Consider the following 16,728-nt stretch of genomic DNA (forward strand, 5'->3'; position numbering starts at 1 on the left):
ACGTCACACTCCCTCCTTTCTTTTTCTTCCTCCAAGCCCTCCTCCATCCCTCCTCTTACTCTCTTCAAACACTCAAGATTATTTTCCCTGGGATGATAACTGAAAGGCCGAACATATCTTTTCTACTTAGTAACTATTTCCCTGCCAAATAGGAGTTCAGCTCGTCCACGCTGATGGCGAGCTTGTCGTGGTTATGCAATGAAGTCACTCTGAATGATTTTAATGAGCTTTCTTTGGTTTCGACAAATGGCTGCGTTCAAACTATTGAAAAACTCCCTCAAAATATCTATTTCGGTTGAGGAACTGCAACTCTAATAATGATGCCGGGTCTCTGCGTCCGCGCGCTTACCAACAACAGCTGAGCTTGGAAAAGGTCTAAAAAATGACGCTTGTTTTACGAAGTTATGCGGTATTGTCAGTTATCCAAAGTATTTTCTATTATCTATTAGGTGCGGGCGTGACGACACAGAACATTCTACCTTCTCTGAATCATCAAGTTCGAATGATCAACGCGTCTCGACGTATCGGCACAGCACGCGTTAGAAACAAACGTAACGCCACCAAGGCATCTAAGGCTTCTTTTCAAGGCCTTTATAATCACTTTGCTTTGCTTAATATTTTTATTTTTAGTGCATTTAGGGCCCATACACGACGCAGCAGCCGTGGCACAGATGACTAGAAAAGCTCCGATGCCCGGTATACTTCAATTAAGGTGCACGTTAAAGGGGCACTAAAGCCAAATAACAATTTATGTGAGAGTGAAAGCTCAATGTATTAGAACATCTAAAACGACAATATTATCTACAGCAGTGCCCTACTTACCGGGAAATGGATGTAAATGCACAAGAATACATGTGGCGCAGTAAAACATTATCAAAATTAAACAAATGACGTCAGACTAACCGCCTACATTTAATCACTGGCAATAGATCTAGCTGCACTGAATAACGAATTTTCCGTGCATCAAGAGACGCAATACAAAGCTGCTTGTTCATTTCTGTGTGATTCATATTTGATTCATGTAAAAAAAGAACCACCAGGTGTTGCTATGGAGAATGGCGCGAGTGGTTCGAAAACTCATTTTTCGCGTGGTTACACTGGACAGGTCGCGCCATCTAGCGGGGTGGAGTTGAACCAGAACATGTCTGTCATCTCGGAGCCAATGGCAGGAAACTGATCAATAGCCGTTGTTGCTGCTGTGGCTCCCGCTGCGTTCCTTTTGTCGACTAGTGTCGGTGACCGCGCAGTAAAGCTGGGAAACGTTGTGCATGGCAACACTGACGTGAGTTGGTCCATTTCTTGAGGCGGTTAATTTAAAGTGTGCTAACCCGATGCGGACCACTAAAACGTGATTTTATTTCAAAATAAGCCCTTCCTTGGCACAAAAGTAAAACTATGAAGTTTCTGGACTGCTATTTCAACAATCAACGTTGACTTAATAGTTGTATTTAGTGTCCCTTTAAGAAACCCCAGCTGGCCGAAATTTCTGGGGCTCTTTACGAAGGCATTCCTCAAAATCATATCATAATATTTTAGGACTTAAACCCCCCCCCCAAATAATATTATATTACGTACTGAATAATGTTCAGCTGGAATCAGCTATATAAAGTGTCACACAGTGTTTTCTAATGTCCCCCTCCCCCCTGCCCTATTCCTATATAAAAAACCCAGTCTTAACAAGAAGCTCATTCCGTACGCCATATCACCACTTACTCCATGATTAGTTCATCGACAAGCAAGATGCTACATTAAAGCTCGTTGCTGAGTGCATCGCAAAACACTGATTCTTACAGTACGGACTACCTGACAGAACTATTGCCTGTTTTTTAGTTCATTTATTTTGTCTTCATGCCAAGGACAAGGTACTCATCTGGTACTTGCAGTGAATAGCATTTCTTTCGCCCGTTGTACCATGGGACGGGATAACGCTATTGTAGTTGTTCAGGTTTTACTACCCAATACCACGATGTAATTAACTTTAAATTCATCCTCAAAAAATCAACACATGCGCTTTGAGTGCAATAGAAACGGTTCAAGAATAGTATCTTTGAAAATATCCATACCCATTGTGTCTGTGGCTGCGTCATAAAATGCGTGTGACCTCAAAGCGACTCCTTCATATCTGAAGAAAAGAGAAACAAAAGGTGGATGCACTTGCTTCAACGCTGCACATTCATCCCCAGAAGCTGAATTTGTTAACATTAAAAGTCACATATTAGGCCCCTGAACATTGCGTTGTAGTTGTCTCATAATACTGATGCACCAATTGCGATAACTTGCACACTGTTCAACAAGCCCCCGTTCTTGTCTGTTTCTTCTCGTGTGTTCTGTTTAGTTGCGCTCTCACGACGGTTTCTGTCACACTGCTCACATTCATGTTGACTTGTCATCGCTTACATAAAAGTCGCATATAGTAAAACAGACATGAAAAAATATTGAAAGCTGAGGATATTGGCTTGAAAAACGCTAATCTATGTTTGACTGACGCAACTAAATTGAAAGAAAACAAAGACAGAAACAAAGATATAATGCATACAAAAGCAACGACGATTTCTCACGAAGTCAACGTGTTTTCGCATGAGGACTGTTAGGTGAAACTGTGGCAGTTTTCGCAGTAAAAATGAGGTTATCGTAATTGTACAGGTAAAGCGTTCCAACAATTACCGATACACTTCCGCTCATTTCAAGAGAACATGTCTGAATTAATCTGTTTGCAGAGCACGTGGAAAGCAGCCGAACAGTCATTATGACAATTGTGGAAACAAAAACTTGAAGGACGCTTGAGCTTTGCTTACGGGAGTAAAACACGAAAGTGTAATCGGGCTGCATGAGCATCGAATTATCAGTTACAATCCTACTTTGGTTCTCGGTGCATGCTTCAATTGTGCAGTAAGAAAACGAACGACTGTGCAGTTTCAAGCTATTCTACGACGCGCACGCTTCAAGTACAGTTCTCAAGTGCCCACTACGGCATAATTTTTCATTTTGCGAATCAGCGAAGGTATACGCCTCTATAAGGGAACGCGCGCACCTACGCAGCCGCTCACTTTGTTGATGTTTTTGTGCAGCTGATGATTAAATATGTCTGAGTGTTTTCTAATGCGCGGGCTTTTAAAACACCCCCTCGGTCCGCAATCCACATGTGCTGATGCCTCGTGCGATTCTAAGCTCCTTAGCACTGACTGTGCTAAGGAGCTCATTAGCATTAGCAAAAAATGATTTGTGGGGTTTAACGTCCCAAAACCACCACATGATTATGAGAGACGCCGTAGTGGAGGGCTCCGGAAATTTCGACCACCTGGGGTTCTTTAACGTGCACCCAAATCTGAGCACACGGGCCTCGACATTTCCGCCTCCATCGGAAATGCAGCCGCCGCAGCCGGGATTTGAACCCGCGACCTGCGGGTCAGTAGCCGAGTACCTTAGCTACTAGAACACCGCGGCGGGGCAGCATTAGCAAAAAAAAGGCTCATTAGCACTGACTGTGCTAATGAGCCTTTTTCACTACATGAGATTGATATAGTGTCGTCAGTTGTTGTTGTTGTTGTTGTTGTTGTTGTTGTTGTTGTTGTTGTTGTTGTTGTTGTTGTTGTTGTTGTTGTTGTTGTTGTTGTTGTTGTTGTTGTTGTTTCAGGCGATATAATGCTTGGTCGTTGGACACCTGCTTGCCACGCAGACAACCTGGGTTCGATTTTTATTGAAACGGAACATACTTATTTCTTTTTTATTTCCAGCTTTCCCGTTTTTTGATCATGGGCAAATCGTTGCTTTTTCACTCGCAACCAACGACGCGGACAACAACACCATAATTCATGTGAAACGAGCTCTTTAATGCTCTCGCTATAATAACAAACTACCACAATCTCCTGATTTAACACTGTGCCCCCTCTCACTGAGAACGAGCTCGTACGCTGAAAAAGAACGCCTGACGTCAATAGATGTCAATGAAGTGTATGTAGTTGTACTTGGAAACATTTTATAGCTTAAGCGACAACAGGATCCGATGGTGCTCACTTGCATGGACTATCAAAACTTCTTTAAGCGTAAAAACTCTCTCGTCGTGATCAAGACTAATCATAACCTCGAAGGTACCTTATCGGCTTCTAGTTCTTCGGAAACATTGGTGATTACTTGCTGTACATGGAGAAATGGCGCACTATTCACAATCAGAGTTTCTCTCGAACTTTCAAGTATCCTGATATAGTGTTTGCAAGTAACGTGATGTTGACGCGCAAGCAGGCTATCCACAGAGAGAACAGCTTTAACCTTCCTGACTGTCGCCCTCTCGTGAACTGAAAATTAGTTCTGACCTTGATGTCGTAAGGCAGTAACTCTTATACTCAAAAGCTTCTAGTCATGTTCGCAAACGTGTCACAATGGGTTCTAGCGGGCATTAGTTACAATTAGCAAAAGGGAAACCGGGCTGGGTAATTGCCTGCAAATTATGCAAGGCTAGATCCACAGGCTATTTACAACAACCTAATCCTAATCCTAATCATAACCACTTTTTGAACGAGCGCTCGAGACAGGGTGCCTGCAGGAGAGTTGATTCCGACAGCTGATTGAACAAGATTAGTACGTTGAAGATAATACAGGTCCGAACAGTCAATGTTGCCCAGTAACATGTATAGCGTTTTTAAACTGCACTCGAAAGATAAACTTCAGGCTAAATAATCATATGGGTGCCAATTTTACTATAAGCTTTTAAGGGCGTTTATGAGCGTTAAGGTACAAAAACCCATAACGGGCCTTTACAGTCACTATAAAACACTATAAAAGCATTTATTAACATATAATTGTCGCTCATATATCAAAGCGGTACGATAGAATACCAATGAACAAAATAGACATCTGCCTGAAACCCGGTCTCTATTCTTCACCCTCTGAAAAAAGAAATATATTCATGGAGAAAAACAAATATTTGCAGTCCTATATGCAGCAGGTAAACTTTCTATTGTACACTGTAAAGCTTTTCTAGAATAAATTGTAGTAAATAAAATAATTTCATTCGTCTGCACCGTCAATAAAGGCGCTGAGAACAAGAGTTGTCCGCAGCAGGCGTATATTTTCCTTCAAAGATTGCCAGAAATGGCTTTGCCCGGACGCCATCCATTAGGCGTGGTACAGTCCTTTAGGCTGAGTGGCAGTTCGTTGCGTACTATCTAAGCTGCGTTGATCCACACATTTCAACCACTGACAATCCACGGTGGTATGACGGAACGGCTGTCTATTGACAAAGATGTACGGTACTTATTATTTCCCTCTTTACAGTAAGAGATAATTGACAAAGGTAAGGTATGCTGTCATGGTTTGATTTGTTTGTCTGTTTGAGTGTGTGTCACTCACAAGGGCGGCTATCAATTTCCTACAAAAACACTGCATTTTTAAAATGCTTTATTGCGTCATAAAGTGACAATACTCACGGTTTGTTGAAGTAGGTTGATTTAAGTTTGAGAAGGTTCTGATAGCGATCATTCTCCTGAAGTTGAAAGAAGTGCTTCACAAACGACTTTGGGTTTTTCTTGTAGGAAACCTGTATGTAGACACAAAATTTGAAATTTTCCCAATTTATCAGCATGACGGGTTTCGATTAATTTTTCGTTACTATTAAAGGTGCTTCACCACAGCTTTAACATGACAGTGTGCAAGCTTTCTGCGGACTGCAACGCAACCAATGATCATGCACGCTGCCTGAAGTGTCTACATTCGTTTGAAATGTGCGTGACATGCTTTGATAAACTCATTATCTGTTCATCATAACGGCTGTTTTTTTAAAAGCATAACATACAACCGTATAAATGAAGGGCTAATATACCGTGCAGTAGCTTAACTGTATTCCTGTGACAAAGTTTCTTGACCTCACCTAACATTCTGAGATTTTTTTAGTATTTCGTGTTAGAATGGGGACAATATATCTCATTGTTTTGGTGAAAAGGCCTAAAGCGTCGTCACTACAGGTGTTGAAATAAATGTGTTAATAAGCTGTGATCAATGACTCACGACGAATAGACGTCACGTAGCGTTGCCAAACATAAAAAATGTGTGGGTGTGTCAAACACACAAACGCATATATATATATATATATATATATATATATATATATATATATATATATATATATATATATATATATATATATATATATATATATATATATATATATATATATATATATATATATATATATATATATATATATATTTCTTGAAAGTCTTCCTGGATTCCGGTCGAATTATAAGTCACCAGAAGAAGCGAACGAGCAAACGAAAAACGATGCTTTATTGCCAACGTTGCGGCCGGGGACCGGCCTTCGTCAGGGCATACGTGCATATTACACTAACACGCACTTGACATAGCATGGGGGCCCCCAATTGTGAATCATCACTCTTAGCAATATTGACATACAAGTTAACAAAAAGATATTCAGACATGCGCAGCATTTTGTTGATAGCGGAGCAGCAGCGCGCTATACAGAATATGGTAGGGCAAGGTTGATTGAAAGCATAGATACAAATAATATGATGGACACTTGTGACATCGCAACATTTGTGAATGAACAAAAAAAGGGCAATGCCATGGTAAGTTACGTTCGTTGTCAATGAAATATACATGAGCATATTGTCACTATTGATGTAACAAATGTGGTAACAGAGTGTGCATGCATTCTGGTCAACTAACTAATCTGTCAACAATGACACCGCAACGTAATCACGGCAGTGGACAAACGTGTATGTGGGCTACGGCGGTTGATTTATCTGATTTGCCGGTAAAAACGTAAGCCTCCCTGGGTTTTCGTTTATTCCAGACGCTATGGCGTTAAATTTATGAATAAGAAAAGATTCACGAACTTCCCTTTCGTAGTGCGATTTGAAACCAGATTCGAGTATTGTGGCAGTTATGTTGTCGAAAGAGTGGCCTGGGGTAGCGAGGTGTTTGGACAGGGGAAGACTAGGCAGGCACCTGACGTGTGACCTGTGATTATTAAAGCGCAACCGGAAAGCTGTCCCTGTTTGACCAATATATTGGAGGTCACACAATGAGCATTGGAGCAAGTAGATTGCATTGCTCGTGTCACAGTCGAAATTGCCTTTTATCCAGAGAGTGAAGTTCGACGCAGAGCTCTTAACAATACGCGACGTGGTCATGTGGGGGCACACCTTGCAGCGTGCCTTGTTGCATGGGTGACACCCCACTGGGGCTGGCGTTGATAGTTTGGATGACGTAAGTATGTCTCGTAGGTTTCTCGATCGGCGGTAAACTGCTCGTGGAGGCTCCGGGAAGACGTCTTTGAGACGATTGCTCTGCATTAGTATGTTGTAGTGCTTTTTGAGGATCGCGTTAGCATTTGGAATTGACGGAGAATGTGTCAGAATTAAATTGATGTGTTTCCGGTGCGCAGGTTCTTTATTTGATTTTAGAAGCGCTCTTCGGTCAATTGCATCGGCGCGCATAATCGCATTGTCGATAATCTGAGGCGGGTACTGTTGTACAGTTAGGGCATCACGAAGCTTATCACAGTTTTCAACAAAGTCTGAATTTTCAGAGCACAGTCTTTTGAAACGAAGTGCTTGACTGTAGGGTATACTCGTCTTACAATGTTTTACATGGCTGCTTTTGAAATGAAGGTATCGGTGAGCGTCGGTGGGTTTTCTGTATACTTTAGTAGATAATTTTTCGCCGCAAAGGGATACTGTTACATCCAGGAAACAGATGGATGCCTTCGAGTACGAATGTGACAATGAAATGGATGGATGAACCTTGTTAAAGTCTGCAATGAAAGTCATTAGTTCCGCTTCACCGTGATGCCAGATAAAAAATATGTCGTCTATAAAACGTTTGTAGTAATATGGTTGTAGTCTGCGGGTTGAAAGAAAATGATTTTCCAATTGGCCCATAAATATATTCGCGTAATTTGGACCAATTTTGGTGCCCATTGAAGTGCCACTAACTTGTACGTAGTGAACACCGTCAAACTGAAAATTGTTAAACTCCAGGATGAGTTTTAATAATGTGGCTAATGTACAGCTATCAACAGATTTGTCACATGATGAGTCGTTATAAGCATCCACTACTGCACGAATGCCGTCTTTGTGGGGAATATTAGTGTAAAGTGACGCAACATCTAATGTTACCAGAAATGAGTCAGCAGGTATATTCAGGTCGATGATGTCAGCGAGGAAATGAGAAGTGTCCTTCAGATAGGATGGAAAAGTTGGAGGTAGTATACTAATCAGGCCATCGACATAGCTTGAAAGTAGTTCGGTGACAGTGCCAATGCCTGACACTATAGGACGACCGGGGTTATTTGGCTTATGTATTATAGGCAATAGGTAAAACCTTCCTGGAACAGGGCTCAGTGGGACTAATGAGTACTTTGCTTTATCGGGAAGTTTGTCATCCAGTATTAAATGCTTGATTGTATCAGTAACGATGTCCTTAAATTCCTCGGTGGGGTTTACCCTGAGTCGCTTGTAAAACGTGTCATTATCTAGCTGTCTCTGAGCTTCACAAACGTAGTCCATTGTGTTCATTATCACGATTGCGCCTCCTTTATCAGCGGGTTTTATTACAATATCTGTGCGTTCTTGTAAACATTTAACTGCATTCCGTTCTTTGAATGTGAGGTTTCCTTTGAATGAAATGCGGTTCCCATAAGCCTGCAGGATGTCACGCTGAACTGCAGAAATGTAGAAAACCCACCGACGCTCACCGATACCTTCATTTCAAAAGCAGCCATGTAAAACATTGTAAGACGAGTATACCCTACAGTCAAGCACTTCGTTTCAAAAGACTGTGCTCTGAAAATTCAGACTTTGTTGAAAACTGTGATAAGCTTCGTGATGCCCTAACTGTACAACAGTACCCGCCTCAGATTATCGACAATGCGATTATGCGCGCCGATGCAATTGACCGAAGAGCGCTTCTAAAATCAAATAAAGAACCTGCGCACCGGAAACACATCAATTTAATTCTGACACATTCTCCGTCAATTCCAAATGCTAACGCGATCCTCAAAAAGCACTACAACATACTAATGCAGAGCAATCGTCTCAAAGACGTCTTCCCGGAGCCTCCACGAGCAGTTTACCGCCGATCGAGAAACCTACGAGACATACTTACGTCATCCAAACTATCAACGCCAGCCCCAGTGGGGTGTCACCCATGCAACAAGGCACGCTGCAAGGTGTGCCCCCACATGACCACGTCGCGTATTGTTAAGAGCTCTGCGTCGAACTTCACTCTCTGGATAAAAGGCAATTTCGACTGTGACACGAGCAATGCAATCTACTTGCTCCAATGCTCATTGTGTGACCTCCAATATATTGGTCAAACAGGGACAGCTTTCCGGTTGCGCTTTAATAATCACAGGTCACACGTCAGGTGCCTGCCTAGTCTTCCCCTGTCCAAACACCTCGCTACCCCAGGCCACTCTTTCGACAACATAACTGCCACAATACTCGAATCTGGTTTCAAATCGCACTACGAAAGGGAAGTTCGTGAATCTTTTCTTATTCATAAATTTAACGCCATAGCGTCTGGAATAAACGAAAACCCAGGGAGGCTTACGTTTTTACCGGCAAATCAGATAAATCAACCGCCGTAGCCCACATACACGTTTGTCCACTGCCGTGATTACGTTGCGGTGTCATTGTTGACAGATTAGTTAGTTGACCAGAATGCATGCACACTCTGTTACCACATTTGTTACATCAATAGTGACAATATGCTCATGTATATTTCATTGACAACGAACGTAACTTACCATGGCATTGCCCTTTTTTTGTTCATTCACAAATGTTGCGATGTCACAAGTGTCCATCATATTATTTGTATCTATGCTTTCAATCAACCTTGCCCTACCATATTCTGTATAGCGCGCTGCTGCTCCGCTATCAACAAAATGCTGCGCATGTCTGAATATCTTTTTGTTAACTTGTATGTCAATATTGCTAAGAGTGATGATTCACAATTGGGGGCCCCCATGCTATGTCAAGTGCGTGTTAGTGTAATATGCACGTATGCCCTGACGAAGGCCGGTCCCCGGCCGCAACGTTGGCAATAAAGCATCGTTTTTCGTTTGCTCGTTCGCTTCTTCTGGTGACTTATATATATATATATATATATAAGTCACCAGGATTGTGTATATATATATATATACACAATCCACTACAATGTGTACCTGTACGTGCAGCATGCGTGTAGGAAACCGGCAAGCAAGATTTAACACTTACAAACTGGTACAACCTGTCTATAATGGCCTCATCTAATATCCAGTCCGGATATCCCATCACGAGATTTATTTTCTTCAGCTGCAAGCAGACAGAAAATTGACTTTAACTTCTATCATTATTATCTTTCATACTGAAGATAGAAGTTGAAGGGGAGGTAAAATTAAAACAGAGGCGCAATTTATGATATGTGGCAGAAGTGCGCAGAAAGCAATGCTGTTAAACATAACACTTTACCGGACGCCACGCCTTAAATATTGCAGAGTGTCGCACTAAAATATATATTTCACGACTTTCATTTATCTTTCAATATTATCTACAGCATTTGAGAAAATCCCCCCTTTTCAAAAAAAAATGTAAGACGTTCAATCAATACACAGTAGCATGACAGGTTATCTTGTGTTCTTCAAGTCACTGCTGTCACGTATAAAACTAATTATCATCTGACCATCAAACGAGAAACCTACACCTTTCGCAGTGGTTGGTCTACAATGAGAGCTTACCACACAGATATGAAATATTGCGGCAATAATGAGCTGGATAAAACAACGAAGTGCAGAGATAATAATTGATGCTGCAACTGAGTACAGATTAAATCGTTTGTCATAATGTGCTACCTTCAGCAGTGTTCTACCACTTATCACAATTACGCAGAACCTATATTGTGGTATTCTCAATTGCTGTATTTGCCCTTTTATATTAGTTTTAGTTCGCTAAAATCATTCCACGGTACATTACATAAGCAGATTACTGTTTTGCAACCAATCCCGCGGCTAGAGTCAATGTCAAGCCCCACCGAATTGCAACGTTTACAAAAGCTACAACATTTTCGTGTCAATATTCTACTAAAACAATAGCTATGTACGATCCCACTGTATGCAATTGATGGAATGCTCAGAAGCAATGAATTCTGATTGGCGCTTTTTCCAGAGAGTTGCGGCAGCATGGCAGATGCTGAAAGATTTCTAAAGTGATTATAATTTATAGCGCCACTTTTATATCTTGCAAAATTACCTACACGGAAATGCACACTCTTCAAAACGTTTCATGAATGAGAACCAAAAATCACCGTCAACCTAGGAGTTGTGCCAAGCTACAAAGGAAATATAAGAGGTTATTACAAAGGAACCTTCGTAGATAACAAAAATAGTTTTATTTTTTGAGCCGAACCAGGATCAAGTCTACCTGGAGTGTTTTCTATCTATACTACTCGAGCTTGACTAGGGCTTACCATATTAGCAAGTTAAACTGGATAGAATAAACCCCTCCCCCCAGAGCTCCTCCTTCCTTTGCTGACATGATTTTTCAAACAGTGCCCTTAGAACAGCTTTTTTTATCACGCGTCAGATTTTTGCACGTCTCCATAGGCCACCACTCAAGAAGACAGCATAGCGATAGTTTCCACCCAGTATTACTGTGGACAGCTTGTTTCTCATGTTTGTGAATTCAATTTAGAAAAACGAACGCTTAAAGTCTATTTGCGTTTAATGTTTCAATGACCACACTGAGGTCTTACCCGTTCCTGCACTTTCCTCTTTATACCTTCTGACATCCACGTGTTATGCTTTACGACGTACTGAAACGTTAAATTTACATTCTTCACGATCTTCTTTACCTGCCAAAAATGGTAAGAGTACATGGTCACGCTTCAAGGCTCGAAAGTTCCAACAACTTGTGTACTTACTTCTTCTTTTGAGTCATTATCGAACTTAATTTTACTGTAAACATGCACGGCGGCACTGTACATTACATCACGCCGAAGCAGCTGACGCATGCAACGCGTCTTAATGTCTCCTTTGTCTTTCTCATCAATTCCAGAAACAACAGTCTTGTTCTTATATTCTAAGTAAAGTTCGTGAAGCTCAGTTCCTTCCGCTTCAGACATGTCTCTGACAAAAGCCCAGCCTATGTAGTTCATCACAGTGCTTCTGAAAAAAAAAAGAAGGAACAGGCTTGGTTTGACGCAAAGTTTTTGAAATACCACTTGACCATCTATACTCGCAATTAGGGAAGTGTTCGCTATCAGCCACCAGCGTCACGGAAATAACATTTCATGCAACCAATAATTTGCTCGAAGAACATTCAGGAGAGTTTTCGCAGCCGCAGCGGCAGCAATAATAATAATAATAATAATAATAATAATAATAATAATAATAATAATAATAATAATTGTAAAACTAATACTGTCTAGATAGGGCGTGGTGCCTTTCTACTTCCTAAAGCATTGGTCAATGTATATGCACATTGTCTTTTGACTGTTAGAAAAGAGAATTTTTTAAACAGACTCTCTGAGAGAAAGAAGTGACGAGAAAGAATAAAAAACGCAGAGGTACAAACGCAATAAGGCATAAGAAAGCCCAGATATATGTGTAACGCCAATGCCCACTGAGTAAAAGCAGCCATTGAGTAATCGGATATGTCAAAAAGGGGAGAATGCGGTCATGCATTCGCGGTTGTTTATAATCAATGTCCATGCGAAATAAATGATGACTATTGTTATGCGGCTGAAAGGCGTCACAGATCCCCCCCCCCCTCCTTAAATAACGTGATAACATTAAAGAGCTTGCTTAGGAGAAATCCTAGTGTCGGCGTCGGCGTCGGCATTCCTAGTTGCAAGAAAAAAAATCGTAATATTAACCTTAATACTTGAGACTTACCACTTCAAATTGGATCACGAAGTGAAAAGCGGTTTGTTTTTTTTTCCTTCGAAACAAAACCAAAATACCGCAATTAACGAAGCCACAAGTGCGGGTGTTCACCACCCGCAAGCATCGAGAATAGGCAAATTCACGTCATGCCCATGATTCGCATGGTCGCTGAACGATCGCAGCGCCAGAGTCCCCTCTATAGTTATTTTTAGAAAACACTATGATACACAACGTATACGAACGGTGAAGCATCAGAATGGCAGCCACGTGATGTCATGCGTATCTGGCACTGTTTTCTACACGCTCGCCGATCACCATGCGCTGCAGGGGTCACAGTTAATCTTTTTAAGAAAAGTGAAATTTCATTTTCTGATTGCTAGTTCTGTTTCCAGTTTTCTTCTTACTTGAAACCTCTGTTATCGAGCTAACATGATATTACAATAAATTTTTTCTTTAGTGTGTGTGCCCTCATATCCGCTTGTCTAGTCGTCTGCCGCTAGATAACAACGCAAGCACGAGCATTTCCTCAGCCCGACCACGCACTGCGTGTGTCACCGCGTTTTTTTGTGCGGCATACCGACTAACGTTCATGAGTACACTCACGTTCACACTGATGACTACTCACACTCAGAGGTATTCACTCACATTCACTCTCACGACTACTCACATTCATGTGTACTCATTCACGTTCATACTCACGCCGATTCGATCACCCTCCTGTGTGCTCACTCACATTTACACGTAGTACTACTCATACTCTGAATGCTCACTCACGTCCAGTCACACGAGTACTCATTCACGTTCATACTCACGGCTACTCAAACTCAGAGTACTCACTCGCGTGCATACTCACTTCTACTCACATTCGGAGAACTCGCTCACGTTCATACTCACTCCTACTCACACTCGGAACTCACTCACGTGCTTACTCACTTCTACTAACACTCACGTTCATGCTGAGCTCAACTCACGTTCATAAGTACTCACTCATATTCATACTCACTTCTACTCACACTCGGAATGCTAACTCACGTTTATATTCACTCCTACTCGCACTCATGAGTACTTACTCACGTTCAAACTCACTTCTACTCTCACTCATTCCTACTCTCTCACGTTCATACCGACTCCTACTCACACTCATCATGTTCAAATGAGTATGAGAGAGCGTGAGTGAGTGTACTCATGAGTGAGTATGCCCAGCTATGTTTAACATAGACGCTCCGCACGATGGAGGCACATCCTCTTCTTCCTATACTGACTTCTGTCCAACGCTACGGTCAGGGGCCGTTTTCAAGGACATTTAAAAGCATATTTGTTGTCTGCCCATCTCATTATTCTACATTGTATCTTGATGTCGAATACAAAAAACTGAAATGAGCTGTACGAATTGCAAAAATTTTCAAGATACTAGACAAGTAGGCAATTCCTTACTGTCAGTCATTTTTCAGGAGACACTCACCACAGGCGGAGTCCATCAGACCAAGAGTCAGGAAGCTTCTTACAGTCTTTATTTATTTATTTATTTATTTATTTATTTATTTATTTATTTATTTATTTATTTATTTATTTATTTATTTATTTATTTATTTATTTAAAGAATACTGCAGGTCCAAAAGGTGGCCCAAGCAGGGGGGAATGTACAAAGAAATGCATTTAAGCAACGCGAAACGCGTGCGAATGTTAAAAGATGTCAATAATACATAATGAGCAAAAAATACCACTGATAAATATAAACCAAAACAATCATACATATAAGAAAGGCACAAACCATACAATTAAGAATAAACAATGCGAAATGCAAACACGAAAAGTAGCCAAAAACCAAAAGTAGAAACCAAAATATAGTCAAACGTAAAATGTTCGCATATTTTAAGTTAAAGCCACATTAATAAGAGCACGTCTTATGTAGATGCTCACATACACGTAAAAAAGGAAAAAATAAACAAATGAGTTCTTTCTAGAAGCTGTTGTAATAGTTTATTAGGCTTTGGACTAAAAAACACGAAATAATCAAATGATGAAGGTGTAACTGTAGCGCATGAATTACTGTAGGGTCAAATGAATACATGTTCTAAAAGATCGGCGTTAAAAGACGTGATCAAGAAATAAACAAGATCACTCATACGCAGGTAACATACTGAGCCCTCTCTAATCTTGCTCACTAGTGTTCGCTCTAAAATCATGAAACGCATCCCCCTTTCACATCTTGCGTATTTCTTTTTTCAGTTGTAAGCTCTTTTCACTCAAACCAGTCCGATTTTCATGATTATCAATCATACCAGACTTCACATTATTCTTGCTCGACATTCACCTCCACGACTACCATAACATCCGAGTTGATACATTGACTTAAAACTTTGAAAAATCATACGATAATGTACCGCAGTCTCATCTCCCGTTAAAAGTATCGTGTCTAAACCTTTGCCAGCATGTTTTAAATCGAAATGAAGCATTCATAACGAACGTCAAACTATTCGTTCATATTTACAGCCACCCCTTTGAACGCTTCCGTTTTCTCCGTCATGCCCCAGGGCACCGTCCTCAAGCCTTTTTTTTTCCATTGTTAATATATATTAACAATATTATATTTCCTGTTGAATCTGACATTTGCCTTTTTAAGTAATATTGTGTCCTATACACGACTCAACCAATTTTTCTTCTCTACAGAATGACCTATCACACATTAAGCAGTGGTGTACGACTTGGTAAATGTCACTTTATCGAAATAAAACGTTACTAGATTCTCATTATTGTCACCGAAACCACATATGCCGGCTACTTACATGATTACCAATAGTCATATAGTTTCTACTAACCTGATAAAATATCAGGCTGTTCATATTTCAAAAGACCTATGATTCGGTGACCATATATAGCTCACATTAATCCACTATTACCACGCCTTTTGATTCATATGCCATGACATTTACATGGCACCACTTTCATTTTGTTAAACCAATTGCTTATAAAGCTATTGTCAGATTTAAACTTGAGCATGTATCTCATGTCGTTGTTCCCCACTGAACTCACCGTATTAAGATTTTGGTGTCAGCTCAGAACCATGTAACTAGCTTCAAAGTTTCAGATTATTTCAACTCTAGAGTAGCCGCTAGAAAATCCTAGCTAAAACGTTTTACCCTCACCCTTCACGTCATAATGTGCATCTCTGTGTTTATGACTGATTGTTTTATTTAACGCCACGTGACATCCAGCACATCAAACCAGTGCACCAAGGCCACACTGGTCAGCCAGTATGGACCTTCCACGTGCTCAAACCACCTGATTTCACCGATTTTTTTTTATTTCTGTCGCGCACCGCCAGAGACTAGAATAGCACTCCGACAGATGCCGAAGTTATCAGAAATTTTGTGAGCTTCAAAGCTGCCATCCAGGATGCAAACTCTGTCGCGTCATAGTTAGCATCTTTATCGGTAATAATATTGTGAAACCTTCATCGGCACCGCCAACACTGATGAAAAGTTTAACATGGTACCTTTCAAGAAATAAAGAAACAAAAACGATTTGTTTTCCTCACCTATTACTTGAATTCTTCAGGTATTGGAGTACGCTTTTAAAATAGTCCACGTAGTCCACTTTTACAATTGTTTCATTCTTTACAGTAAAATTTATTGCGTTCAGATCTTTATTCAATATTTTATCCATAGGAACCTGTTAAAATGGGTAAAACACGTGGCAATACTTTAATACTCTATTTTCTTCCTGCATTTGAATTTAATTGAGTAAAATTGTAAGACGGCGAATGTTGTTGGAACCAAAATTTTCACAATGAACTTGTCTTCGTGGAAGGACAACTTCACTTGTCAAAGCATCGGCTTCAACCTCATGCC

General features: G+C 40.7%; 1 protein-coding gene across 1 annotated transcript in view; it reads right to left on the reverse strand.

Annotated features, from left to right (window-relative positions):
* The window catches only part of LOC142803616 (neprilysin-like), a 128,276-nt gene that overhangs the window by 42,329 nt on the left and 69,219 nt on the right, over window positions 1–16,728 (reverse strand). Inside the window, exons 9-14 of the mRNA XM_075888995.1 lie at window positions 16,416–16,549; window positions 11,914–12,157; window positions 11,746–11,844; window positions 10,233–10,310; window positions 5,424–5,533; window positions 2,064–2,122 (exon numbers count right to left, since the gene is read on the reverse strand). Coding sequence (XP_075745110.1) covers window positions 2,064–2,122; window positions 5,424–5,533; window positions 10,233–10,310; window positions 11,746–11,844; window positions 11,914–12,157; window positions 16,416–16,549 — 724 coding nt within the window. The remainder of the gene's footprint in view (window positions 1–2,063; window positions 2,123–5,423; window positions 5,534–10,232; window positions 10,311–11,745; window positions 11,845–11,913; window positions 12,158–16,415; window positions 16,550–16,728) is intronic.

This window comes from Rhipicephalus microplus, chromosome 3 (genome assembly GCF_043290135.1).
Source record: "Rhipicephalus microplus isolate Deutch F79 chromosome 3, USDA_Rmic, whole genome shotgun sequence".
In the NCBI taxonomy this organism is placed as follows: Eukaryota; Metazoa; Arthropoda; class Arachnida; order Ixodida; family Ixodidae; genus Rhipicephalus; species Rhipicephalus microplus.